Source organism: Corapipo altera, unplaced genomic scaffold (genome assembly GCF_003945725.1).
Source record: "Corapipo altera isolate COAL_440 unplaced genomic scaffold, ASM394572v1 65, whole genome shotgun sequence".
Lineage (NCBI taxonomy): Eukaryota > Metazoa > Chordata > Aves > Passeriformes > Pipridae > Corapipo > Corapipo altera.
The window spans coordinates 5,795,643-5,823,535 of record NW_020884891.1 but is presented as its reverse complement, the minus strand read 5'-3'; the positions used below and the strand labels follow the sequence as shown (position 1 = coordinate 5,823,535).

The following is a 27,893-nucleotide window of genomic DNA, read 5'->3' as shown; positions in this document are numbered from 1 at the left end:
GTGGGGAGGGCTGGCTCCATGGGGAGGGCTGGCTCCATGGGGAGGGCTGGCTCCATGGGATCCCCCGCTCCACAGGGGGCCCCGGCCGGCTGCCTGCCTCGGCACAGGACTCAGGATGCACCAGATTGCAGTGAAAGGTTTTATTGCCCAGTCAGCTAGCCTGTATCAGTCAGCTATTTGGCTGAAGGGGAGGCGTCCATTCAAAGCCAGTTTACAGCAGAGGCTTTATTTTTATTTTAAAAGCATCTGGAAATTAAAAATCCCCTTTGGCACTCATCCACTTTGGAGAGAAAGCCAGGCCTGTCGTCTGGCCAAGCAGCCCTGCTCTAACTGAGCTGGGTGGATCCAGTGCTGGGACATTTTCCTAACTCAAGCAGAAGCGGGATGCTGGCTTTCTTCCAGCTGCTCCATGAACTTCCCATGCCGAGCACCAGTTTGTGACACAGCATGTATGTCATTTAGAGCCATTCAGGATGTGCTGTGCTCAGCCCTGTGCTCTTCCCCAACCCAGGGACGTTTTTGAGATGGTGCTTTGGCCAGGGCAAGGAGCGACAGGACGGCTGGTACATGTAGATTTTCCTCAGGTGAAGGCCAACAATGCAAAATGTGGGTTGCTTATTTCCATTTTGGGATGGGCTGCAGGTCTGACAGGTGACACTACCCAGGACTGGCTGAACCTGGTGGCACAGGCACGCTGAGTTTATAGCAGAGCCCTGGGAAGTTCTCCATGAACAGCGTTTTGCCCCCAAATCCGCAACATATCATTGAATGTTTCCCTCAGCAGACTGGTAAACCCCAGCTGGTCATCCCTTGGGTCAAGGTGTGTTTTGGAGAAAGGGAAAAAAAAGAGAAGTAAATACATGCCTGAATCCTGTTATAGTTGCACAGACCTGTTTTTCATCCCACAGGAAAAGTTAGTGGAAATCTCCAGCCTGCTCTGGCAGCTGACTGCCCAGCCCCGTGTGTCCCTTCAGCATGGCTCTGCAGCAGGAAGGCAGGTTGCTCTGGAACAAGGCAGAAAGCAGAGCAATGACGAGGATTTATCTGCCCCGTGCTACAGAAGGAAAATTGAAAAGCCCCTGTCCAACAGTTTGAGATTGGCACTGTGGAGATTGAGCTTGCTGAGTGCATCATCTGCAACACAGGACAGTGTCTTTTGTCCAAAAGGTGGGTGAAGTGAACGAACGTGTGTTCAGCTGGAGTTGAGGATCTCCAGATGCAGTTTTTGCCTACATCCTGCTTCCTGCTCTTTGGGGTGGGAACAGTGGTGTGTTACTTGCCTAATCTGGGCCTGGAGGGAATGAGGATTATTGCTTGTGGGTGTCTTTTCTGTCGGGAGAGGAAGGGAATACCCATCAGGCTGGGAAAGGGGATCAAACAGCCATGGAACCATCAGCCCTCAGCCTATCCTTCCCAACCTGCCCTGTCTCACCAGCTCCTGCTTCCAGTCCCCATCTCTGCTCCAGCATACCAGGAGCTGCTGTGGATGGGCTTCCTCTTCTCCGTCCCCAAGTCCTGCTACTCCTTGCCAGGAAAGGCTGATTTCACCACTGGCACAGGCTGGTGAGAGACCAGCATGAGGAGACAGAAGCAGAGACTCTTCCCTAATCTTAGCTAAACCCTTGCAAAACCCCAATGCACAGAGACAAACTAGACTTCTTCAGAGTCTCATAAAACTGAAACAACTGTGGTCAGACCCTTATGGCAATAGCAACACACCCTCTTTAGCACAAAGCCTATCTTCCCTCATTGGATTTCAGTCCCTGCTTCAAAATATGGAAGCATTAGATCTTTCCAAAGAAAGGATTTCCTGAATTATTCTAATGCTGAAAAAATAATGCATTTTTCTCTGCCCTGGCTCTCACAGGCAGTTGAAACACTTGGCTGAAATTAAAAAAAAAAAAAAAAAAAGCCAGAGTCATGACATAGGAACAGGATCTTGTACTTAGAAGGGACACGAACCTCCAGAGCAGACTGTGCTACCAACTCTGCCTCTAATAATAGCTGCCAACTCTGTGAACATTGTACATTGTTTAGAGAATCTAATCAAGTTATATACTCCTTTTGAAGTCAGACAACTTTGATTTAACAGTGGCTTCAGAGCTTTGAAAAACATGATCTTTTCTAGTTTGTCTTCCATGATGGTTCCTTACCTGTCTCCCACTGTTGAATAAATCATTACAAACATAAACCAGATGCCTAATGCTAACAATAACTTTTGAAAGCCCTGCTTCCCCCAAGATGTATGGGCAATGACTAACACACTTTTAGCCTCCAGACTTAATTTAAAGCATTCTGGAATTGTGCACTGGTGAGATGAAGGCTGCCCAAGACAATAACTTTTACATTAGAAATAATCTCTGTCTTTAGCAGCAACAGAGTCAAGGTTGTTCTCCTTCAGCCCCGGTGTCTCAGCCTGCCGTGGGTGCTCTGTGAGCCTGAAGGCTTTGGAAAAGGAAGACCAACTTAAAGATAATAAGGTGTCAGTGTTTGAATGTGTGGGAGCAGCAGCTTATGCTGCTTGCAGGGAGTATGCAGCACAAGCAGAGCTCCTCACAGCAAAGCTGGCGTTACTTTCAGCTGAGATGTGACAAGGGACAGTTCTGGGTCTCCAGACACGATGGCTCCTTCCAGCAGAGCAGCAAACACTGGAGTTGCCCTCAGCCTCTGTGCTGCCAGCTGAGCTACAGCACTTCGAAACCTGGGACTCACCTTGCCTGAAGACAGATCATGGATGTGCAGAGCACTTCAGGGGGATGTGCTGGTGGAATACGAGTATTTCTGACCCAGAGACCTCAGCCTGTGGAAAGCCTGTAGCTAACAGCTGCTCCAGAGCTGCTCTGTAGGGAATATATTGCTTAACAGAGGAACACACTTAAATGCATTACTAGTACAGCTAAATTAGTGTCTGGAGATTGAGTCCTGGCAAAGAAGCAAAGTATTGAAAGCTTCCTTCAGTATTCTTTCACTTTCCTATATCTGCACACACTGAGCCCATTTAGGTTAATCTTGCTATTTTATTTTCATAATTTTGTCATCTCTTTTCTACAAGGTTTGCCGTCTTTTTTGGTTTAGTTATTTGAAGCAATAACCAAAATGTGGGTAGAAGAAGGAAAGATGTGAGGAAATCTTTGGACCTGCCAAAGTTGAAGAAATTAATATTAGATAAACTCTTCAATGCAGACATGCTTTGCCATTGTGACATGCTGGCACAGTGTGGCACAGCAGGAAGCTCAGTGCAGAATTTCCCGACACAGAGTGAACTAAAAAGAGCCATTACCAAAAATACACCAACAAGTAGGCTCATGGGGAGCTCAGGGGGATTATTTCCCCTCCCTGAACTTCATGGCAGTACCTCTGTTGTGTTGGAAGACCTTTAGTGGCAGTCTCCCAAGCAACCTGGTCCCACTGAAACCAAATGCTGTGTTTGAAGTCATGGCAAAGATACCATGTGAAAAATAAAAGCATCCCAAGACAACCAGGGGGAGATTTTCCAGAAGCTCACCATTTGCATGAAATTTGTTTTAACTTTGCATCATAGTTTGCTTCTCCTAATTTCCAGTTGCTTGGTGAACCTTCAGTCCCAGACTGGCTTTTTTCATCCTGATTTTCAAATGAAACCTCACCAAACTATCTGGTATGGGGATCGAGGTAAAGCAAAGAGTGGCTTGAGGGGAGTTCAGACTCCAGACCCAACATCTCCCAGGGAACTTTTGCCACCTGCTTCACCTTTCAGCTCTTGTACAACAACAGGAGGGCTCCTTGCCAAACCAGATCCCTCCAGCTATCTAGCCACGCTTGCAGCAGTACCAAATCCATCTCCAGAGGAGGTTACTAGGGTGTTAGAATATAAAATACCATGATTTATGTATTTTAAACCATGTTTTTGATTATACTGAATACTGAGCAAACCCTGAAAATCATCTTTTACATAAAATGTTAATTCTATATGATTATTTTCCCTTATAAAGAATGATTTACCTGTCTCTGTGGAGTTGTACTCTTTGTACAATAGAGCACATGTCACTTCTGGTTCCTTACATATGAGGTAGAGATCCCAGGCAAGCAGCTGTCCTGGGTATTTTGGGGTTTCCATGACAAATGGGAATCCTTCACAGGCAGCTTTCATTTTTTCATCTGAAAGCCTTAATACATTCGTAGTTGCCAGAGTCCTCTGAACTTTCATATCTATTATGCCATCACCTCTACAAATGCTTTGAAATTAACAACCAGTCAGATTTCCTTTCTATGACCAAGCAGGAAAATAAAGAGAAAAGACAGAAATGATTTCATTACAGAATAGCTTCTCCTCTGTCACATTAAGCAATTACTTTGGAAAGTGATCTGAAAGCTTCTTTACACTGGGATACATCTAAGGGGATGAATAAGAGCAAATTCTCCAAAAAGGGATCACAGCTGTTTCCTTTCTTACCCCTGCCTGTCTCTCCCACTGAGCAATCGTCCTCATGACGGGGCTGCTGCGCTCCCAGCCACGCTCAGGTGGGTTATCGTGGCAAAATGGTGAGAAATAAACATTTTAAGTAATCTCATAAATTCATTAGCAATTTAATTTCCTTTAGCTTATCACTTTTTCCAGTTCCTACTTGGCTTTAGACAAGGGTATCCCCAGTGTGTGCACAGACGAGGGCAGGCACATGGAGAGCAGCCCTTTCTGTGGGAGCAGATCCACTGTTGCACTGGCAGTAACAGGAAGAATAGACCAAGGGGAGGAGTAGAATAAAAAGCAAGGCAACATTGCAAGAGGAATGTTTTACAGCAGCATGTTGCAAAGCTCTCCCACCATTGCTGACACTGGCTTCCAAACATGCAAACATGGTGGGATGCACAGGAAAGGCTGGAATCACATCTTGATGCCTTTCAGAGTACGATGTTAGGGTCCCAGGTGTCCATTCAGTGCATCTGGCACAATGATCATACATCCAAAAATAATGAGGGTGATATTAAAAAATCAAGGAAATTCACTATTTGTCTTTTCTCATGACTCTGAATTCTTCCTGTTAATTGCTCCATCTTTTGACTGTGTCTTTTCAAACCATCATCAGTGGCCCCATCTGCTTGGCAGTAAGAAGTGGAAGCTTAGTCTTTGATGAGGACTTGCAGGGCTCCAAGACCTTCGATGGTCGCTGATGGAAGATCACATTCAGGCAGCCCCAGGGATCCTTCTGGTCTGGCAGTCTGTGGATAAAATCTGTGTGAGTGACTGAATATCCTCCAAAAATTGCCATGGTGATTAATCCTCCCAGATCTGGTGTTGCCCTCATAAACACAGGCTGTCCTTTTTTATATTTTAACATCAAAGGATGCCATTTGCTTTTAAAGTGATGTTTAGTGTTAATATTCTGTTCCTACAGGCCAGTTGGATTTGGGGAGGACATAGTCATCACAAACCAAAGGATGCAGGATCTGCTCTGCTGACTGATACGCTTGAAAAATTGAACATACAACAGATGCCAATGCACAGCTCATTTATACCAGACACAACTGGTCGTAGGTTTTGTTCTGTCCTGGAAACATGCACACAGGTTTTATTTCTACCTTCAGTGAGAAGAAGGCAGGAGTTTGTGTTCTTGTACTTTTTGTAGCTCTTCCCTCACCCTGCTATAGCTTGTGGCAAAACTTTGGCCTTGAAGAACTGTGGTGGGGGAGCTTTCATCAAGGGGACTCCAGGGGCTGCTTCTGTCTCCTTTATGGCACAGGTTCAACCAAAAGGGGCTGCCAGGGAGTAGGTTCAGTCCCAATTTATATGTGTAAATGGTGATGCAAAAATCAGAAAAGTAGCAAATTTTATTATACCTGTACTTCTGGGGCAGACTGAGGACCTTTGACCTCTTTGGATGTCTTGGGGACTGTCAGGGCTGTTTCTTCTCATCCCTGTGTCTCACATAGCTTTTGGTGTTGTATGTCAGGAGATCACAGCAGAGAAAAAGGAAGATACAAACCCACCTTTTTTTAGCCTCTTGGCTAAACCCCAAATATTTTAGACATTTCTGCTAGAGGTTGATTCCCCCAGTGAGCCTCAGAGCTCTCATCTCTGGCAGCTCTAAATCAAAGACTGTTCATATGAGATCAGCACATGCCGATCTTGCTTTAGACTTCATGGCATATAAACTTCATATATCAATAGTGACGGGCCACCCCTCCCTGCAAGCCCTTTAGTGATGTTATGATTCTGTTTTTATTTAGTGGACAGGGGAGAAAAACACAATGGAAGTCATGCAAATGATTAAATGCAAAGATCTGTTCATCTTGTGAGACCACTTGTAAATAATTTAACAAAGATCTTTAACAAGTCTCACTCTAAAGGAAAAAGTAGGTCCACTTTAAACCCTGCTTTTCCAATTTGGATGTTTAAATCAGTACTGCAGTCTTTTAAAACAGCCAAACTCTGTAAAATTGCCATAGAGAGACAGACACAGAGTTCTGGTTGCCAAGTGTAAAGGAGAAAAATGTGAGAAACTCTGTAACAGGCAAACATGGGGTAATCTCCCTTCCCCCAGAAGAGCTCATCCAAGCCTTGGAGACTAGTTAAAACAATAAAGCAAGAAGGTTTTTTGCCCATCCCAAACCACTGTTCGCTTGAACTCTCCAGTGATGGCTTTCTCTACAGGAAGATTCTGCAAAGCTTTTGGTAATTTTATGGGGAACACCTCATTGTACGTTTTAAGTATTCCCTTTACCATCTCTCTCCCAGAATCACAGTAACCTCTCCAGTAAAATACATCTGGAGACACCACGTCTCATGACCGCTGGGTACCTGCCCACCTGGAGCAGCCTTCTCTGGCAGGGCTGTTCCAGGGCACAGGGGAGGCTCGTGCAAAGGAGTGTGGATTCCTCACCGGGAGACACCTGATTCCCGGGGAAGGGAGCACAGGGCAATTAGTCACTGTAAAACAGTGTAACAAGGCTAAAGAATTAGGAACTGCCCAGACTCCAATAAACCCCAGTGCTTTATATGACTTGAGAAGAAGTTGGAGGAATCTGGCTAATCTTTTACTCTCCTAGTAAATCATTCATTGAGGCCATCTGTGAAATATGAGAAGAGCAGCTTCAACCCAAGATTCCCGCTCAGCAAAGCCCTCACTAGCTTGGCCGGAAAGAAGTTTTCCTGATAAAGTTGATAGCTAGTCCAAGCCCTCATGATTTCCAGCAGCAGTAATCCTTCTGAGGAGATTAGAGAAGCAGCCCTTGAAAGTCCTGAAGTGTGGCCATCCACTACAGCAAAATTCAAAGGAAAAAAAAAGATAAAACCCACAGCACTCACCAGGGCCTGGCCCTGAGGTGCCCCTTCATGCTTTCTGGTCCAGTGGCCTCTGCAGACATGTCTGACAAACAGCCCCCAAACAGCTGGTCCACCTCTCTGGGACAGGGAGCATTTGTGGGGCTATGGGAGAGCGTCAAGGAAGAACTCTGGTGCCTTGATAGCCAAGACTGAACTGTGGTTTTTTTCAAGGAGAGGCATGGATGCCCGTCTGTGAAGTGATATTCAGCTCGCACAGATGAACCCAGAACCCAAAATTCCCTGCTTCAGGGAAGTTCATGCCTGACTCGAATGAGTACTTGAGGAGGAATAAGTCACCCAAAACACCCCTACCAGCTCCGCACACCAGGCTGCTTATTCGTGTCCTCCACTCAGATTTGATACAGTTTTTCAAGAAGCAGTTAGCCTTTCTCCACAGGCATTACTACTAACCTGGGAATAGAAGAAAGTCCTTGGGCAAATACTTGATAGGGCAAAATAAATAAAATTTTATCTTACAACAGAAATGGGCTGAACACCTAACCCCAGTATTCAAGGACATGAGCTACAACCCACCTCCTCCGGGAATTAAGACAATACAGTTTTTGACGGCTTTATTTTTTTTATATCTTCTAGTTTCCAAACTCTTGGGATCTGCAATTCCCAGGTGACTCAATAGCTCGTAGGAACAGAGAGTTTCAAAAGTGAAAGACGAGATGCCCCAAATCCTAGAGCCAACTCCTTGAAGGGAAGTGAAGCAAAGACCCAAATAGGAGACAAAATAAGAGTGCAGCAGGGCTGGAGGCACAAGTTTACAGTTTTATCTAGTGCTGGGCTCTCAGAGAAAGCAAGTCTTGAATACCTTGCAGTGGGGGCTGAGCACATCCCACCTTTGAACTCTGTTGTACAAATCTATACACTCATAACATGTTTGGGCACTTTGCAGAACTCCAGTCACAGAAGGGAAAATCCATCCCCTCCTACCCTATGCTTAAACTGAGCAATAACATGTTTGGTTTAGTGTTGAAGTCTTCCAGAAGTTTTGGTGCAAATTACAGCACTCTGGACAACCAAGTAAAGTTGGGGAAGTGATTATGTCTTGGAGCAGCATGGAGGACAAACAGTAGGAGCTGAAGTTTCTAGAAGACAGAGATCCTCTTTGCATTGTGATTTTTAGCCAAACTTTGGCATGATAATCCTTCCATGCTGTGCTTTGTAAGATTTTAACTATTCTTTCTGTTTTTCTTGGCTACCTGGTGTTTGCTCTGCTGAGGCTTGGGGCCAGTAACTGTGTAGAATACATCAAATTTTCTGCCTTATCCCTAAAATCTCAGATAAAAGTGAAACTATCTCATTGATCATTACCCTGACCAGTTTGTTAGTGGTGCATTTTCTGCTCTGGAGAGAAGTAAGTCAAGACAAGTAAGATTGAAAGTTGCTTTATTTTTATTTTAAAAGTGAAGTGTTCTTCCTTGCTGCTTACTAAGTATATAACTGCTGAAGAAAGTATTCTACCTTGTGCTTCAGCTGAGGTGCTGAAGCCAATTAGGCGTAATAAAGACTATAAATGCCCCTTCCTGCAGTGCTGTTTCTATTCTTAGCATGTTCTGTACCATCCTTGGTAGTCAAGGCTGTGGGGGCACAAACTGCAGCTTGTATCACTGAAAATGGGCTCCAGAAGAAGGAGCAGCAGGGAGAGCAGCCAGCATTCCCCCCAGAGCAGGAGCAAAGTGGAGGAGGAAGGTGAAATCCAAAGGGAACAGAGAAGAGCTCAACCTCAGCGAGACCAAGGACATACCATGGCTGTGGCACAGGGAACTGCCTGAGCAAAGCTGCTGAGGAGATGTGCCCCAACAAGTCAGAGCTCAGGCAAGAAGGGGATCTCCGGTCTCTGTGTCAGCTGGGCTCTGGAACAGGGATTTTCCATTAGTCAGACAGGACTCGTGTTGTTCAGCAGAAAGCTGCTCTGGCCTCCCAAGCACGGCGAGCTTGGTGCATCCTCCACCCTCCAAATCACACACAGCGACGGCTGCAGGAGCATCTGTTATAAATCCTTTTCTCTGGGCAAGGGCAGGAAGCACAACTTTCACAACACTCTCTTAAATGGAGAAAGTCATCCAGGCCTTTTCTTTGCAAGCTCTGCACCCCTCCTGGAGCCCTTTGTGATCTAAGTTGTTTAGAAAGTAAATGTAATGGAGTGAGCCAGAGAGACAGTAATGGTTATTTCTCCAAGAAAGAAAAGCTTAATTTTACCATGGGGATCTTGCCTCTGCCATGACCCCTCCAACAGCTCACAGGAACACAGGAGGAATTAACCAGCAGTGAGGACTGGTTCATTCTAGCAGATTTGTAAAGAGTTTCATCTTAGTTCTTAACTGCAATATTCCCCTCCTGCAAAACAAAACCCCCAAAAAAACCAAACCCAAATGAACAGCACCTAGTCTTCAGCTGGTAACAATCAGCTTTTCCACAGCTTTCAGAACTCTCCTTTTTCCATCTCACCAAGACAGAACCAGGGCTTGTAGCCTCTTTGGAGACTTCCCGGGTCTGCAGCTGAGATGGTCAATACATGAAAAACAGGCAACATTTCATGAGTGGCAACCCTTGGAGGGGCTGATTCCAGAGAAGCTGAGAGGAAAAGGAGCAGGATCAGAACCGTTTGTGTTTGGTCATGGTTGGTATCTGTGCAGCTGAATGGTAAATGAGATCAGATAGGATTTTTCCATCTAATCTAAGCAAGCTAGCAGTTGGGTTTCATTCAAGCAATTGTTCTAATGGATAATAATGTCTTATTATGACTAGAGGGCTTATTACTAGAATGTTGCACTGAATTCAATAACCTGAACTCACCATATATTGTCCCTCTTATGGGAGCTTCAGCTGTTTGAGAAGGAGCCTCAGAGTTGCGTGATCATCCCTAAAACCTTCTCCCCTAAGTTCCAACTTTGGAGAACAAGTTGTTCATCATATGCTGAATTCAGCCTTGGAGTAACTCCAGTGAAAACAAAAGGAGTAACAACAGGAATGGATTAGGCCCAATTGCTTTCACATTTCTCCAACTTGAATTTTCAAATCCAATACTGAAGGAGGAGTAAAAAAAAAAGTAAAGACCCAACTAATGGCACAGTGACAAATATACTTCAAAATGTAAGTCTGCCTGTGATGTGCCCTCATGCCCTTTGGAAAGTGCACCACGGTGAGCTTCCCCAAGCTTACCTAGGAACAAAACCCTGCTGTCATCTGACAGCAGCAATACATATTCCTACTTCTGCCACTGTACTGTACCAATTTTTGCACAGAATGGTCAAACCCTGCAGTTCTAAGCTGCTACACTTGTCACTACTGACTTTACACACATCTGAAAAAAACAGTATCTGCCAAGTTGAGATACAGAGTCATGAGGAATTAATTACATAAAAACAGTAAGATTAAATAGTGTGTTTTCTGTACCAACCCCATCTTCCAGAGAGAGCTGTGCTCAGATCAGGAGGGGGCACAGGCTCACCTACAAATCCTTATCTAATACATCATCACCTTGGCATCTCTCTGGTTAAATAGATGTGAACAAGCAGAAAGCAAGTGGAATAAGGACCAAGACAAGCTCCCCTGCTGCCTAGTGAGCCATGTTCTCTTACAGTGTTTGCTGCACCACTCACTCATTAGCTTTTAAGTAAGTTCCTTCTAACTTTGAGCTGCTGTTTCCTGCCAGGGCTGATGAGCCACAAGTGCAGAGTCGCTTCCTCTGGGCCAGTTCCTCAGAGCAGCTTCCAGTGGCTGCCACATGAAGTTAGCTGAAGAAAAAAATGCTGCTCTTGTTTTCACTGGAGTTATTCCCAGGCTATTCCAGTGTGTTATAAAGGGGGCAACAGAATTATCCACTGATCAAAGAACTAAAGTGCAAGTCAGAAGTTCTGGGTTCAATTTCTAGCTCATATTTAACCAACACTAACCATATGCCCTCTCTGTCCCTCCACACACTCATTTGAGAGTTTTAATAATAATGATGACACTCCAAGTTGCTCCTAAACAAGTAAGAATTTTATGAAACATCACAGAAACATGAAATATTAAGACCATGTTTGACCCATGGGCTTCACAAAGTAAATGCAGAGCTTTATCCAACTGACAGGCTGGAAGCGGAGGAGTTCAGCTCAGCTGCTATCTAGCTCAGAAATCACTGCACATTGTTTGCAAACTTATCAGGAGTGACTTGAATTGTGAATTAGCTTCAGCAAGGCAGCTGGCAGGCTGCTGAGGCATACAATGCCTGCTGAATCTGCACTTCCTGCTGGAGACGTGCGAAGGAGAAGGCAAACTATGAAAGAGCAGAGAAACCGCTCCCAACTCCAGTCAAAACTACGTGCAGCACAGGCATAACAAGGCCAGTCACTGATCCGGGGGCCAAACCAGAATTCCCAGCAACAGCAGTGCTGACACTACTCAGCCCTTGCACAGCACTTGTCATGGAGGGATCTCAAAGCTCTTTGGGAAGACCATGAGGCTCCTCCACCTTCCCCCAGCTCCTTGCCAGGCTGGGTTGGACCATCCCAGCCCACCCTGTGACCCTGTAGCATCTCCCCTGCACACACCCTGAGCCTGGTGCTTGCCTATTTTACATCTTGGTTTTCAGCAGATAATCCAATCTGTGTCAAAAGCAGCAGAGATCCCAAGACATGTTCCAGGCAGCCTTACCTGAGCGCTCACCTGGACACGGCACCAGAGCACATCTCCACTGCTGGATGCTCTCCATGCAGGCAAATGTTCCCTGTGACTGCAGGTTACAAAGCTGAAGCCACTGAAAATTCTCCAAGATGCAGTTCTGTGTGTGCCCACGCAGAGAAATAACAGAAGGATGCTTCCCATGTGCGGTCTGATGGGAACACTGCAGCATCAGCAATTGGGGAAAAAAACAGTCTGTGCACTGCAATCCACTAAACCCAAACGAAATGTGCCACAGCAGGCTCCTGAGATGCTTCATGGGGCTGGGAAAACAGCCAATGCAATCCTAGGAAAGCTCTCTCGCTGTGAGCAGGGTCTATTCATTCATTTCAGGTTGTCAGTAAATTTGATACAACTCTCCTCTAGCAGAGGATTGTGTTGTCCTTAGAACCAAAGACCATCTGCCTTTTTCAAAATCAGTTTTATGTTTAATAGCACAAAGAAATCCAAACCCTCACTCTGGGAAGTTAGTGTTGACTCTGAAAGGAAGAGGTTGCGTTGTGAGTGAAAAGAAAGAAAACACTAGAAGTTTCTGGTAACAGAAGCTGCAGGGTGAGTTCAGTTCAGATGCGCTTCAGGCAGTATTACCACTGCTCACTAAACCCGTCCTGTGCTTTGCAAGCCACGATACGCCATCCCGTGGCCATCCAGATCCCCATGAACTTCCCACAGCTGGTCCAAAGTTCCCGGCACAGTCAGGGCTGTGCTGTGCATGCTGGCACTGATGCTCGCTGTAAGTCCTATATGCACGATGTTTGTTGTTGCTAATGCAAAGTAAGGCCAAAAAGCTTCAACTACTCCTCAAAAACAACCACCCTGACAGGTGCGGGTTGTAGGATGTGGCTGTGGAGTGGCTTGCTGCCTTCATTCGGCTGTACCACAACTGTGAGCCTTTTGCTGGCAACAAGAGTAACCAGGGCACTTTGCAGAAAAACCATCACTTTCTCCACACCAAGTGTGTCCCCCAGCCTCCTGCCATACCATCTCCTTCCTGCTGGGTGATGTTCCTCCTCCTGCTCAGTTATCGTGCTTTATCTACAGCCCCTTGTCCCACCAGGTCCCTCATGGTCTCTCACAGTGCCCAGAGCTTTTGGGGCATCTTTGCCCCACTCCTATACCCTTAATTCCTCTCTCATTCCCGCTCTGCCCCCATGAAGAGTTTCACCCACATGTCTAGGACGCGTTTGACAAGAGCTGACGATCCAGTGCACTAACTTTGCTGATGAAGACAAGAAGCTGAGCTTCCAGCCTTGCTTTGGTTGTCCAACAAACACAATTACAGACTTCAGGGCTGATGCAAACTCCATGTGAAGGGGGCAGGAGGGAGGCTGTGAAGGCCCACACAAATTCAGTGAGCCCTCTGTACCCCTCCTTGTTGCCCATCTGGCCCACCCTGCCTATGCTGCCTCTCCTTCCTCATATTGCTGAGTTTTAATACAGGAGAAGAAAACAAGAAAAAAAAGAAGTGACCAGCAGCAATGAGTCCTCAAAAGGCAAATGTTTCCTATTACAGCACTAGTTTTTTCAGGCCCTTTGATGTCACTTCTCCCACACAAAGCTGTTTCTTTCACAGTCTGTTCTTGCACACGAACAAGATGTTACACGTACTCTCTGTAGCACATCCTCAACTCTTATTTAAAGCACATTTGTCCCAACTCACTGTACTTTGCTCTCTGTATCATTTTTCAAACCAGTACTCATACATCATAGGCACAGAGGCATTCTTATTCTAGCTCCCCCTTTCAGATTTATTTTTCTTCTAAATTTTTGGAGGTTCTGGTCATAAGTAGGGAAGTGTTGACAGCTAGGGTTGAGGGTGAGCTGTTAAGTTCATGGCAGTAGCTGAATTTTCCAAAATTTTAGGGGCTTGTAGAACATTGTCAGAGGCCAGATTCAACATTTATATTTATATTCTGGACTAGTTAACTTCCATTACATTCTTTATTCTACTTGGGCCCATAGTTTTTGATACTACCTGTTTCCTATCTGCCTAGTAGAGACTGTAACTTTTGCATACTGAAAAAATTGTTGACCACGCATTGCACTGATAAACCATTACAGTTCTCATGACAAATTTAAATTGCAAATTATTTGGGGCAAGGAAAATATTTTTGTTCCAGCACAATAGGGTTTTCATAATCTGCATTATAAACTGTCCCAACACAAATAGCTGGGAGCTTCTGCCAACATACTCAGCTTTGGCGAAAGCTCAGAAGTGGTGGAGACTGTGGCACAATGCAGTTTTCTTTAGGTAATGCAAGGGTTAAGCCAGTCAGCTTCTGAAAAAAACAGCCTCATGTCATTGTCTCCAAGATTCATTTGACTAGTGTTGTTAAATAGGAGTTACTTCTGCATAAACTGTATCCAAATGCCTTTCAGAAGGGAAACACAGTGGAGAATTCTTCCAGAGAACACACATTGCATTATCTGAAAAATAATCAAAAACCTCAAACTCTGTTATACCCCAAAATGAGAGATATGCAAAAGTCCATCAGGAATTTTACCGCAGCTGTTTAGTAAGACAGTCAAACTATGGTAATTAACAGCAAATAATAATTGTGTTTGTAAAAAAGGTAAAAAATCTCATTGCCCTCAGAAATAAGTTAAGGGAGACTAAAGGTATTAGAAATACTGTACAGTGTAAGATGATGCTTTTTGGGCAGACAGGAACTGCTTGTCAGCCTGGTGTCACTAACTGGTCTCTTGAATCACAGGCAACTGTTATTGCAAACTTATTCAGAGACTGAGAGAGGCCTGGCCCAATTTGTTAGAGATGAACAAAACTAGATGAACAAAACTTGTGGGCTTTCAGTAACAAATTCTTACTTTACAGTAAGGAGAGGTGTTTGGAGGTGGAAGTGTATTGGATTTTGTTATTCTTAACTACTGATACGTTCAAAAGACTATTGCCTGCATTTAAAAAAAAGTCAGACCAGCCAAATTCATTCATTAAAACAGGTATCTTTGTTCTGTGTTTTCAGGTCTTATTTTGTTGAAACCCCTCACTCTTTTGTGATCACCCAAGCTAACATGCATTCTTCATTAATAGCAAGAACCTACCTACTTCCCATTTCCAAACTTTATTATGCAACAACAACAAACCAAACTGCAGATTTAAAAAGAAAATTTTGGCCCTGGCATGCTGCTCAGGGGCAAGCCTCAAACCAAAGGGCTTTAGCATCTAAAAGCAAGTAATAAAAAGCAGTTTGAATGCAAAATGGTTTGGACTGAAACAAGGTATTTCCACAGAGTGCCATTTGGGGACACTTACAGTGGCAGTGGTGTGCGTTTGCATTTATGGGGTCCCTACATTCTGCTTACATGAAGGCTCTTCATGCACAGCAGGAAGCAAACCCCAACTATCATGCTTAAACCAGCTCTGCAGCATAATTGCTCCCTCAGAAAACAGACTTGCCCTAAAATGACATCTACTTTTTATTTTAGCCTGAGGACAAAGGTCCTTGTTGTGAATTAGATAACCATCCCTTAAGGAAACCCAGCCACTGACTCCCTGCCTTCCCCAAAACCAGCTGAAACAACTGCTACTCTAATTCTGATGGGCAAGCTTAGCTCGCTCACTCTTTTGGGAGTGGATTAAGCAAAGACTTGCCCACAAGGAGCCTTTTCCTCTAAGTCTGAACAATGCAGAACCTCGTGAAAAGCCTCAGTCGTCTGAAAAAACACATTTTTCATTTAAAAATTAGCTGGATAAGCTTAAATCAGGGCTAAAATCTTTATAGTCAAAGGAGCCAGTTACTACACTCTTCTCAGCAATCCATCTTACAGCAAATTTGCTAAGAATTACTCAACAGATCTAAAGAGAGACTGAAATACTGAATGGTGGGTAAAGTCCCTTTCCAAAAAAACAAATGCAACAGGCCTCTGACTTCATGAAATATTTGAACCCATGTTAATGCAAAGCTTTTTTATTATGAACTTATCAGGAAAATTATATGCAGATGAAATTCCTCCAGGAAAAACAAGTTCTCATCTTTGTTGTCACACAATGTATTAGCAGGGTCTACAGATAAGAACATGAATATTTACAAAAAATAATTTCCCAAGGTCAGTCTACTGTGTTTGTGCATCAGAACAGAGTTCCAAATCTCCCTAAGCCTGCTCAAGTTCACCTCTGCAGACAGCCCCCAACATGAATCTGCCTGGAGAAATGTGCCCAGCCGAAGCCTTACATTTAAAATATTTTTAGCATTTTGAGTTGTTAAAATGAGTTCTCTATTTTTATCATGACTTAAAAAAAGAAATCCCACTTCAGTGTTTTTATACAGTATAGAGTTCCTTGTGCCTTTCAAGAATGAGTTTTCCAATAAAGTCTCCAGGACTCAGATTTACATCCTCACCCACTGACAGTTTAATTACTTTCATTGTAGGAGAAAGTATTTAATCACATACAGTCAGAAAAACAGCCCCTTAAATGTAGGCCTTTGGGCCCATGATCCCCAATTTGAAATTCAATGAAGGAGAATGAAACATGCACACTATGATCCATTTCCTGATGCAGAACACTTGATATTATCAAAACATACAGAGTTCCACAGCTGACACACACATTTTTCTAAAGCATTGGTAAAATCCTTCCAGCATTTTAAGCCCACAAAATGAGGATTCAGCGTGCTCTGGGTATGAGCTAAAGGCAGTGCTAATCAATGAGCCATACAAAGACCAAGGTCGTAATATTGTGCTAATTAACATATTAAAAATAGCCCATCTAAAATGCTGCTCTAGTTATGCTGGCATTTTAACTGTTCTCAACAATTACAGCATTAAAGGTAACTCATCACTGGTGATTCTCAGCAATAGATAGATATGCACCAATGCTTCCTCATAATAAAAAAGGGAAGTGGAAGACAGACAGGAATTCTCAGACAATCATCATGGCAATTCAGAAGAAATAAGTCTGGTGAAGACATAAAACCCAGTAGTTAAGTGTCAATAGTTATACATAAAAGCTGACTACCAGCACCAGCTGGCCTTCTTCCCAACCTGATATCAGACAAGGCAGTCAAAAAATCCAGAAATGCAGCTTTCAGTCAGTTTTAGTCAGAGGATGCTGTGCAGCCTTTACACTGCGATATTGGTCGATCCTTGAGCAGCAGCAACTCACGTGCAGTTGAGTGCAAGTATCAATAACCAGCATATTAGGAAACTTGAGTTTCAAAATGAACAAGTGTTGTTACAGCTGCAAGTGTGAAAGAGAACCTGGGCCTGCCTGGGGCCTATTACACTGCAACATTCATCCTGAAACCACAGACACAGCGAGTGTGTGCATTAAGTATATATTTTATAAAAGAGCAATGTCTTTCATAAGACATTCCAAGAGTGCAGAACAGCCAGAACACTACAAAAAACTGCTGTAACAAGAGTGACTGTTTGTGCGTTTGCTTTATGCAGCGTACATTCGAATGTTTACAGAGGCCAGCACTCGGATGAGACTCTCCACTAACAAACAAATCTGGAATACATCAGTTGTACAGGTAAATCAGCCAAAAATAAGCAATAGCTATGCTCTTCTCAGGTTTAAGAAAGCATGCAATAGATTTCCCCCTCCTGCCACCCCTTGTTTAGATTTCTAAATCATGGCAGCAGTAAAAGCAAGGTATAATAAGGAAACTGGGGCACAGGTAACGGCTTGGATTTTATCACAGACTGTTTATCAATATTTTGCAATGGAAAAGGAGCCTTCTTTCAGCATCAAGAAGGCAGAGAAGACACAGGCATGAATAAAAAAATAATTAAGCGATTTAAGACATCGAAAATTCAAGAAATAGCACTGTGCATATACAAACAAAATTAACATTCAATACTGTAGAGCTCATTTAAAAATGGCACCAATGGACAATATTTTACAATATGCACATTTATTTGAAGTGGGGAACTAATGCTCCACAGGTGAAAATGGTAATACAAATAATAGTGCCACTGTTGGCCCATTCTGGTACTTCTTACAATTTAAAGGACACACTTTTAAAAATAATCTGGTATGTACATGTCTTCTGGATACCCAACAGCTTCTTCAGAAAAAACTATGGTTCTCCCCTCCCCTTCTAGGCAGACAGTATTGCCAGAGGTTGTGCTCACTTCTGAAGCACATAATCTTACTTTAAATTCAGTGCTATTTTCTTTCAGAAAGATCACAAGTTGTACTTTTAAGGTAACAAAAGCATTTATGTTACAAACATTCAAAAATGGAAGCTTATGATTCTGGCAGACAATGTTGCGTATTAAATACAAACCAGCCAGCAATTACTGAACATAAAAAACTTATTCAATCATAAAAAAATACTATAATTCATCACCACAGACTTTTTACAGAGTTATAAATAATAAATAGCATAACACAGTAGATTACAAACGGATTTATTTTGCCCCGTTATAGTCTTTAAAAAGTAAAATATCTATTCCTACCTCAGACTGACCAAGGTACTGTATCAAGACTACTCATAGCTCAGATAGAGCTCCTTCACCAAGCAATTTGCAGAGCTCGTATCCAATCCAAAGTCTTTCCTTAGGGATTGAGTGTTGGCTGAGCTGTTTGCCCTGCTCGTGACCAACAAAGGGACAAACTCTGTTCAGAGCAGCTGCAAGGGGTGTCCCCTGGGCTGCTCCCTCACCAGAGCTGGCCTGCCCACAGCACCTCGCACGCCTCGGGGAGGAACACTAAGGAAAGCAGCATCCACAGCAGGATAAGGGTAAGCACTCTATAAACAAGCTGTACACAAAGGACTTTCCCCACCCACCCCTCTTGGTTTACATTCCATAATTTTGTAACAATGTCCCCTAAGGCACAAAAATACTTATGACCTCAATGCCACAGGAGACATCGATGGTGCCATACATGGTTCTCCTACACAGTAGTTTAATTAACTTAGTTATCTGCACTGCATGTCTTCAGTCGAGGCGTGGATTAATTTTCCTTGGCCAAATCTTACTGAATATTGAACTTATTTCATACAATCTGTAGGATAAATGATCAGGGGAGAGAACTATGCAGCTAATTTAATCATGTTTGTAGAGTAGTATTATTTCTTCACCAATGGCAGAAGTGACAGTCGTTAGCTATTTTGTTGTGGGGTTTTTATTCTAATGTAATAGAGTGACATTTCCACACCCAATGTGGTGTTCTGTAATAAAAATGACTAGCAGCACTAAGAAAATAAAATATTTTTTCTCCCTTCCATAAAGGAATTTGAGGCTAGTGACAGAAAAAAAAAAAAGGCAAGAATAATTTTTCTCAATAGTAGAAGTGCCAGAGAATAAATTAGTATTTTCAAATCCTTCCAAACCAAGTTATTTCCCTAGACATAGTGACCACGATAATGATAGAAGTACTTTCCTAAAAATTGCAACACTAATAGGTAGATACCTATTCCTGGAATCAAAAAGTGTATGCAAGTTCCTGAAAGCAAAAGTTAGTATAATATCAGCAGACATCTTGTTTAAAAAATAAATTCGCAAAACCAGACATTAATATGGTCTACAATGTCCATTAAATGGATAAATAAAAAAAAAAAATCACTGGAAAGTAGCCAAGGATTACAGTAACAACAATTTTTTCCTTTTAATAAACCTCATATTAATGGTTCAAGGATCAGTTCGTTTCTCTGTACAAGTGTACAGCGAGGGGACAGCACTGCCAGACACTGACTCAGGACTTGGTTAAGTCACTTGGGTGAGAAGTCATCCATCAGTATGAAGGAAGAGCAGGAGTTGGAGCATGTGACTGGAGACTCGGTGGTTATGCTGCCTTTAGTCAGGGAATCAGAGGAAGAGCCAACACTGCTGCTACTCCCATCAAGGATATCTGAAGACAAGCTAGAGAAAGAGAAAAAGGTTATTTAGTACACAGGTATGATGAGACTGCACAAAGTTAACGTGCTTTCCCCCTGGACAGAACATGTAGGAGACCTATACTACCACTCAGTCTTTACTGCAAGACTGGCAGCCCTGAAAACTCCTTGTTTTCTGTAGCATGTTATACACATTCCTGCTCCTCATGGGAATGAGGAGCAGAATTAATTTTTTTTTTTTAACATGCAAAATAAATTACAAAGCTGTTTTTAATCAGACATAGAAAAGAGGTGAAAACTAATGAGCTTAAAACCTTAAAAGCTTACAGGAAAGGAATAATAATAATCAGCATTGCAGCAAAGATGCCATTAATTAACCAGTATGCTCTTTAACATTGCACTACTCAAAGCAAGACGGAGACCTATTTTTCCTTTGTCAGTAAGGAATTCCTGTGTTTGGGTTCTGAAGTCCTGATACAAGATCCCAGAAGGCACATAAATTGATGCTTTTGCAATTTAGAGGGAAGCAACGTGAAAAAAAACCTAGGCAGTTTCAAGTCTGTAGGTAAACTGAAATTACAGTAATACAGTTCACATTTTTGAATACTTAGCATCTGACTCCACACAAAAAAAAAGAACTTAGCTTTTCATGATCATAGTAACGAAAGATGAAAGTAACTCAGAACCATGAATGTAGGGACAAAAACTATTAAGTACTCACACACATTTTCTAAGCATTCAGGAAAGTACCACAGACATTGCATGACCAGTACCTACAACATACTGACATGAGGAAGTAAAGTAACTTTGCTGATGAATCAACGGGGATTTGTAACAATTATATCCAGTATAAAAGTTTTGATGTACTAAATCTAGGCTAAAGTCTGCTCAAAAAATTAATACAAAGAGCAGGACCATTGTCACACTACACTCCCACAGGAACAGTTCCCAGTAATACACATGCACAAGCTACACACAAAGCACTTTTTTCCTGGAGAAAAAAAAAAAAGGGAGAGCTTATGATAAATGAACATTCCCTGTTTTGGCATTTCAGGGCACATGAAATATTTTACCATGAACTGAGATCTGTCAGATGTGTAACATCTGGAGAAAGCATGTTGGTTGTTCCTTGGAAAAGTCTCTTTGGCTGACTTTCAGTTTCCATTTCACCTAAGGAAAACAGTGCAAACAATCAAACTCAGATTTGAGACTCTGGAACATCCTTTTTGTATTTGTCTGCTGTGAAAGAGAGGTTTGTCCCACAATATTCCAAGGTTGCATTTGTAACATAAATTCTCCAATTCAGCCAACCAAACACTTGAGTAAGACATTAATTAGATGCTGCTGTTTAACCATCCAGTCTATCCTTCATTTAACTAATCCTTCAGCAGTATCTGAGGGGCTACAATGATCTTAAATACATAAAACTCACTATTTGTACTGCAGACAAAATAAGCTAAAGCAAATTAATTACTGTGACTTAATTTTAAGTACACAGCTGAGATGAGGTAACTGACATAAACCAAAATATGGAGATTAAAATTCTTAGTAATTGTGAAAATAACAGTGCCAGCTTGGTTCAGTTTCACCCTCTGTTGCAGAACAAACTCTGATGCATGTGTACACTTTTACAGGAAAGCTGAATAGAATAAATCTGTCATGTGGAAGCATTTCCACTTACTCATCAGTGACCAGACTGTCTTTGTACCTGTAACCATTTCCTGACATTAAAAGATTAAATATGATGGGGAGAATTCATATAATCTGTTGAGTATAACCTGCCCTGAGAATGACCTGGTTCATTAATAGTTGCTATACAACAGACATTTGAAAATATCATGAACTTGCAAATAACAAGCTTAAAAAAAAAAAGAAAACTCTCTCAGCTACAGTATATGTTCATTTTTAGTTTGACAGCAAAACCATGAAACCATAATAGATTTTTGTCTTTTCACCTACACTCTGCAGTAGTTGTAGCATCAGTTTAAAAACCTGAGAGAGATTAAGCATTACAGCAAACCAGAAGCTATTAAGACATTCTGCAACAAAATTATACTGCTAAAAGACTTATAACCCTTCCAGATTCCTTATTTCCTTTAGCCCACAGGGATACATGCCCTTCTTTGAAGGTAAGGAGTAACAGCTTCCAGCATGCAGAATGGGCAAAAAACATTTACAAAATACTTGGTCTTACACAAAAATTATTAAACCACCAACTTATGTAACACTTTTGCCCCTTGAAATTTCACAAAGGCCAATCTGCACTGCTACAACACATTGCACAGTCTACCAGTATTAACTCCCTAAAGCAGTGAAATGTTCAACACATGGTTTGCTTTCTCCCCCATATAGTGGTGTCCCTTTGTTACCATGTCACGTCTGTACAATATGAACAATAAAGCCACTGCCAAAATTCAGACAACAGGATCATGTGTTTAGGAAAGAAAGTAAGTTCATTTAAATGGGTTAGATGTTTTAAAATTAGGTTAACATTTTGAAAATTCCTTGATATTCCAAATAAAAAGAGGTGAACTCGTACCTTCACTTTGTAAAAGATGCTCCACAGGAGCACATGGATTGGGTGAGGAAAGCCTGTTTTTACCCACATTGCTTTTACAAGCTGGGTAAAGCATAGGTATGAATATCTACCCCTTATTGATCATTGAGCTTAATAAATTTTTGTTCCATTTAAATGCCTCTAAAATTCACAGAAAGTAACAGCCAAGATAGAATTGGCATCTATGAGAAAACTTGTCTCTCTCTCCTGTCAAGTCAATACGAATCAGACAACATTCTTTAATCTGACAGGACAAGCAGTGCTGAAAAAAAAAAAAAAAAGCCAAACAATAAACAGTAACTTTTCTCAAAGGCTAAATATAAGTCTTGTACAATAAAAGGACATGCTTTTGGCATGGTTAAAAATGCCCAAGTTAAAAGGTTAAGCATAGCTAGTGGCTCACCTGTAAATACCTCACTCTTACAGTTCTACTATGGAGACTTGCCCTGGGATGTAATTTGAATATCCTTAACATGGAATACTTCCAGGAAAGAACAGTTTTCCCCCTTCAGGAGAAAAGAGCACTGATCTACTCCACTTCTCTAAACATTCACCTTCTGAACTTTCAGGGTGAAAACAAACATTCAGTACTAAGTTTAGAAGATCCTGCATGATAAGCAACATTCCTAAGATGATCTGAAGGGTGTGCACTGTTCAGTGGTACTTGTAGGAATGTCAGGGCTTACAAACATTCATAATGTTTCATTTGATGCATAATAAACTTTGCCTCTTTCAAGCAGTAGCTGCTTTTAAAGTTTTTCATTCCTGCTTTTTAGACTAGCTACTTTACATTGTATTTTTAAGTTATAACTAGCAAATTCCAGTTCACCGTGGATACAAGTGTGTTATATTTACAAAGTAACATAAAAATGTTACTGCATAAACATAAAAATGTCCAGCTGCAAAACTACATCCATATTAAAACATCTGATGAGGTAAATACACATACCTTTCCTTTTAATAGGGCCAAGAACACTAGGCCTGATACAGTTGATTGGACTTTGACTCCTCCTGCTAGAGAGAGCACACTAAGTCAGGCCAATAAAGGTTCCAAGTCACATCAAACCAACACAACCACAGCATATGAAGGAATCTTCAAAACTATTCCTGCACAACTCAGAATTTTTAGGGCATCTAAATACATAGATAACAAATAAATGCTGCCTATTAGAGCAGATTACTGCCATAAAAAGTTGCAGTAAGTTTTTCAGGGTTTTCTCCTTCCCTTTGTGCATTGCGTTTTCATTTCTATCCATTTATAAATTATGTGCATTATTTATATAAAATCTATCTGCTGACAAAGTTATTGAAGTCAATTTGAAGTACTTCCCCACAATTTACCAAGTGCAGTTTAAAGCTGACACAAGCTCTATAAGAGCACCTACATAAAGTTACCACTGGTAAAGGTTGAACTTTCAGAGCATTTTTACGTGGCAATGCTTTGGTTCCTGTAAAACTATAGTCTCTTTTAATGCCTTAACATCAGCTTTAATTAATCTTTGGCTTAAATTCCAATTCTAGCCCAACATACACCTGTTACTTGCACATGTCACTTACTTGCAGAATCGCCTTGTTGGACTGGGAATAGGACTTGGAGGTAACCCATTGCTGCTCACAAACATTTGCAATGATGGTGAAAAACATTGCTGCAGAAAAAAAAAGGCACATTAACACACCTGAGAATTTCCTTCAAAACACTCAAATGTTCCACCCCACCCTCCAAGGCCCACTCAAAGAAAAGCTAGCAACTGAACTAGGCAGAGATGATCAAACACAGCCTTGGAAATATTTAAAACTTAACTTGCAAAAACATAACGGTTTGTGCAATTCTGCTCAGATTAACCTAAAACTGAAACCCACAAGAAACGTGAACTTGAAATAGATGTTGTTTCTGTTCTTTGTCACATTTAGAAGCAGCAGTACAGCAGTCAGGACTTACCCCTTTCAAGGGGCTTGTTAAACAAGTAGAAATTACTCAAAGTACATCTGGTCTGCAAACTGACAATATTCCGGAGTAGAACAGGATATTTAGCTCTGTGGCTCTGCAGCTAATCTGAGTTTAGCCTACGACTGCTCACAGCTCAACACAAAAATCCTTCTGTCAAGTTATCTACTACTGCTTTACAGCTGATTCCAAAGGCCCAGGACCAGCTGCCAGCATCAGCATTATCCCAGGAACACATTTACCCACCACGAGTATGTGGCTGCTCCATGCAGCAACACTGGTAGGGGCCTGCAGGAAAATACTGCAGTACAAAAGCAGAACCACAAAAGGGAGTGAAAATAAGGTCATCTTCAAACATAAATACCAGTTTCTCTGTGCTACCTCTTTCTCCAGCATCTGCCATCAGTTTTTGGTGCACGTTCAGCACACCTGAGTCCTCCTTCAGAGTGTGTTTGTGCTTTCCTTTCCATAACTGAGGGACACATTTTCATCCCTACCACCACACAGATTTGCAGTCTTTGCCTACTCTTACTGTACATGATGACACATTCCAATTTTGGTACTTCTTCCCCAACGTCCCCCCACTTCTGCAGCTAAAGATCATGTCCATGATTACTGCCATGACCTCTTCCAGCTCCCCTAGAACTCCAACCCATCCAAACGCTGCACAAACTGCAGTAACTGAAAACATCCAGTGTTTCCCTGACTAAACTCTGCAAGGTCCAAGATGGGTCACCATCTGATTCTTAGAAACCAATAAAATGTGGGTTTGGGGTTTTTGGTGCTTACTTGGCTGTTTGGGTTTTTTTAAACTATGAAACAGTTTGTGAAGTTACAAATCTTCACAGTTCAGCTTGGTCTGGAGTTCTGAAATATTGTTTCAGTTTGGTTATTTCACTCGTCCTACCTTCCCTATTCCTCTTGTAGGTGAAGGTGCAGGTGAAACTGGAATGAAGTCTATTCTCTTTGGGGAAAAAGATTTCTCAGACTTGTCCAAGTCATTGTCGCTCTGTGAACACAAGGTTTCAGATTTAACACCAGCACAGGATATCACCTTGAAATCCAAGGCACAACCTTGTAATGGAAAGTCATTGGGTCAAATGCACAAAAAATAGCTAAAGCAGATGAGCTTAAATTCTTCTTAAATTATTTTCACAGTTAATTCCTCTCTTTCCCTTAAATTCATCAGTTAAGTGTGAAAGCAGAATTAAATAGGAAACATCTATAAAGAGATTACCAGGCTCAAGCTTTCCTCCCATGACTGGCTTATCTGCATTGCTGTTTGCACTTCCCTAGAATACAAAAAACCCCATCAGTAGCTACAAAAAGGATAACTCTGGCTATTTTATCACCTTCTTTCAATAACACTCACCTTTCATGTGCTGCTTCTCTGTTCATTAAATCCACTCCTTCCTCCTGCAGGAAATAAATGTCCTAAGTTTCCCCATAACATTTGATTCATCACAGGCACTTGAAATAACACTTGTGATTCAGTGATTTGCCATCACAATTGAGATATGAACAGTAGGACCACTACAGAAAGACAAGACTGCCACCAGTCCAGCTCAATGCTTCTCTTAAATGAAACACTTCAAAAATGCAAGGTAGTTTAAGCGTAACAATAAGCCTTGCAAGGACACTTCCCTTGTTGAAATGAAGTCTTGAAAAATACACAGTTTTCTTTAGTACTTGACAAACTCGATAGGAAAGAAACTCCCACTATATAAGTATTTCAATATTATATAGTACTTTTCATTCTGTTACTAGATACACAGATAAAAACTTACCCTTCTGATCTGATGAAGTCGGCTGCTAGGAATACGAATAGGAGATGATGACAAGAACTGGAAAAAGAAAAAGTGACAGCCACAATGATTAAATCACACTTCAACTGCTTGCATATATAGTATTTACCATTAACTACAGTCTTAGTGAGTTAAAAATGAGCTGTACAACTACCTGTGGATGACTCAAACAATGTTGCAAAAAGCAAACACTGACCTTCAAGAGAAAAGACTTGTTTTACCACTTACAAATTCCTTGTATCACTCAACAAGCAGCACAGAACTGACTTGCAGGCAGATACTGCTCAACATCCCAAGTACACAAATAGCTACAGATGCCACTCAAACAAGTGAGATACTACAAATGAAACTATGATCTTTACACAATTCCTCACTGCCCAGAGTAAGATGACAAACCCCTGTAGAACCTTTCTCACCCAGCTCTCTGTTATAAAAGAGAAACCTCAGTGTTTCAGCTCAGTCTTGAACAACACTCCCTAAAGCTTTGCTTCTGCCATTTTATGCATCTAACTTCTCTGGAACTCTGACTCCATCACATACAAATGGGCCAACAGTTCCCACTCTGGACATCCATGTGTCCATTGCCACATCTACCAGTCTGAGCTCCAAAATTCTGGATTCTTATTTTAAAGAAATCTCACAGTAGAAGATTCTGAATCCCATCTCATCTTTTCTGAATAGAAGGCATAGAAAAAACTTATTTGGGGACTTTAAGTTCTACAGGTTTTGAGAAAAGCAATATTAATCTTCATTACCCTTAGATGAGACAGAAAAATTTCAGTGAAAAGTACATAGAGATCATTGAGTTGAGAAATAAATTACTCTTCTTTAAATGATTTTCTGAGATCTAGTGTTCAGCCTTTGCAAAAAAAAAAAATGAGCACCATATCACACAAGCAGGTCAGTGAAAAACTGTGACTCTTTCTTCCATTTTCACAACAAACACCCTTTCAAGACTTTTAACTGTGAAAACAGTTTTCTCTTCTAACCCACAGACAGGTCTAAACTAACCTAAAGACTGTACTTAATACTGGGAATCACACGTAGCTTCAGCTATTGTTGTCTTCCTGGGTGGACACAGTTAACACACCAGTATTATTTCATTGCAGTTGCAGTTACAGGTGAAAAAATGCTTATTCTGCAGCCTGGAAGCTCGTCAGGATGCACAGTGCAAATGATCAAGTTCAACTTCATTTCTCTACTCCGATTACTCCTTGTTGTGTGCAAGCGTGACATGCTTAAGATTCCTCACCATTCCATGGCGGCTCATAACTGTTGTGCTGTTCCTGCGAGTCCGCAACACGTAAGGCTGGAACACCTGCGAGTTGTCACTGCAGGGGGGAAAAAACCAAAAGTTTGGTGAGCAGAACTCTCCCGAGGTGCGCTTTGCTTACAGCTCCGCTGCGCCGTGACACGCGCTGCGGCCTGAAAACAGGCTCTTCTTTGAAGAAGAGCACCGCTGCTACCGGGGGAGCATCTTCACCGAGCCGGGGGGGCCGGGGGGGCACGCTGTGCCCGAGGAACAGGGGGCACGTCCCGGAGGCCGCTCGGGGAGCGCCAGGCCTGCCGAAGGCCCGCGGCGGGGCCTGGGGCTCGCTCAGCCCGTCCGGGCTCCTCCCCGGAGCCCCCCGGGCCCCTCACCTGAGCCCGTGGATCAGCGGGGCGCTGTTCGACCTCCTCAGGCCGCCGCCGTCGCCCGGGCCCGCGGCGCTCCCGGGCGGCAGTTCCAGGTCCAGCTCCATCTTCTCCTGAGCCATCGCGGCGGCGGCGGCTCCGGCTCCTCCCGCTCCGCCCATTCACCGCC

The 27,893-nt window shown here is 42.4% G+C and overlaps 1 protein-coding gene and 1 non-coding gene across 2 annotated transcripts; both read right to left on the bottom strand.

The window, feature by feature from the left end:
* Window positions 1–17,360: 17,360 nt before the first annotated feature.
* LOC113948082 (protein FAM122A-like) lies at window positions 17,361–27,880 on the bottom strand. Its single transcript, XM_027645388.1, has 10 exons — window positions 27,731–27,880; window positions 27,342–27,420; window positions 26,072–26,128; window positions 25,657–25,700; window positions 25,522–25,576; window positions 25,192–25,293; window positions 23,897–23,985; window positions 23,289–23,353; window positions 20,856–20,952; window positions 17,361–19,807 (listed from the first exon to the last, which is right to left on the bottom strand). Exons 1-10 carry the CDS (start codon window positions 27,844–27,846, stop codon window positions 19,657–19,659), a joined length of 855 nt encoding a protein of 284 aa, XP_027501189.1. The 5' UTR covers window positions 27,847–27,880; the 3' UTR covers window positions 17,361–19,656.
* LOC113948156 lies at window positions 19,888–20,032 on the bottom strand. Its single transcript, XR_003528018.1, has one exon. It is a non-coding gene; the product is annotated as a small nucleolar RNA U109 (small nucleolar RNA).
* Window positions 27,881–27,893: the final 13 nt, after the last annotated feature.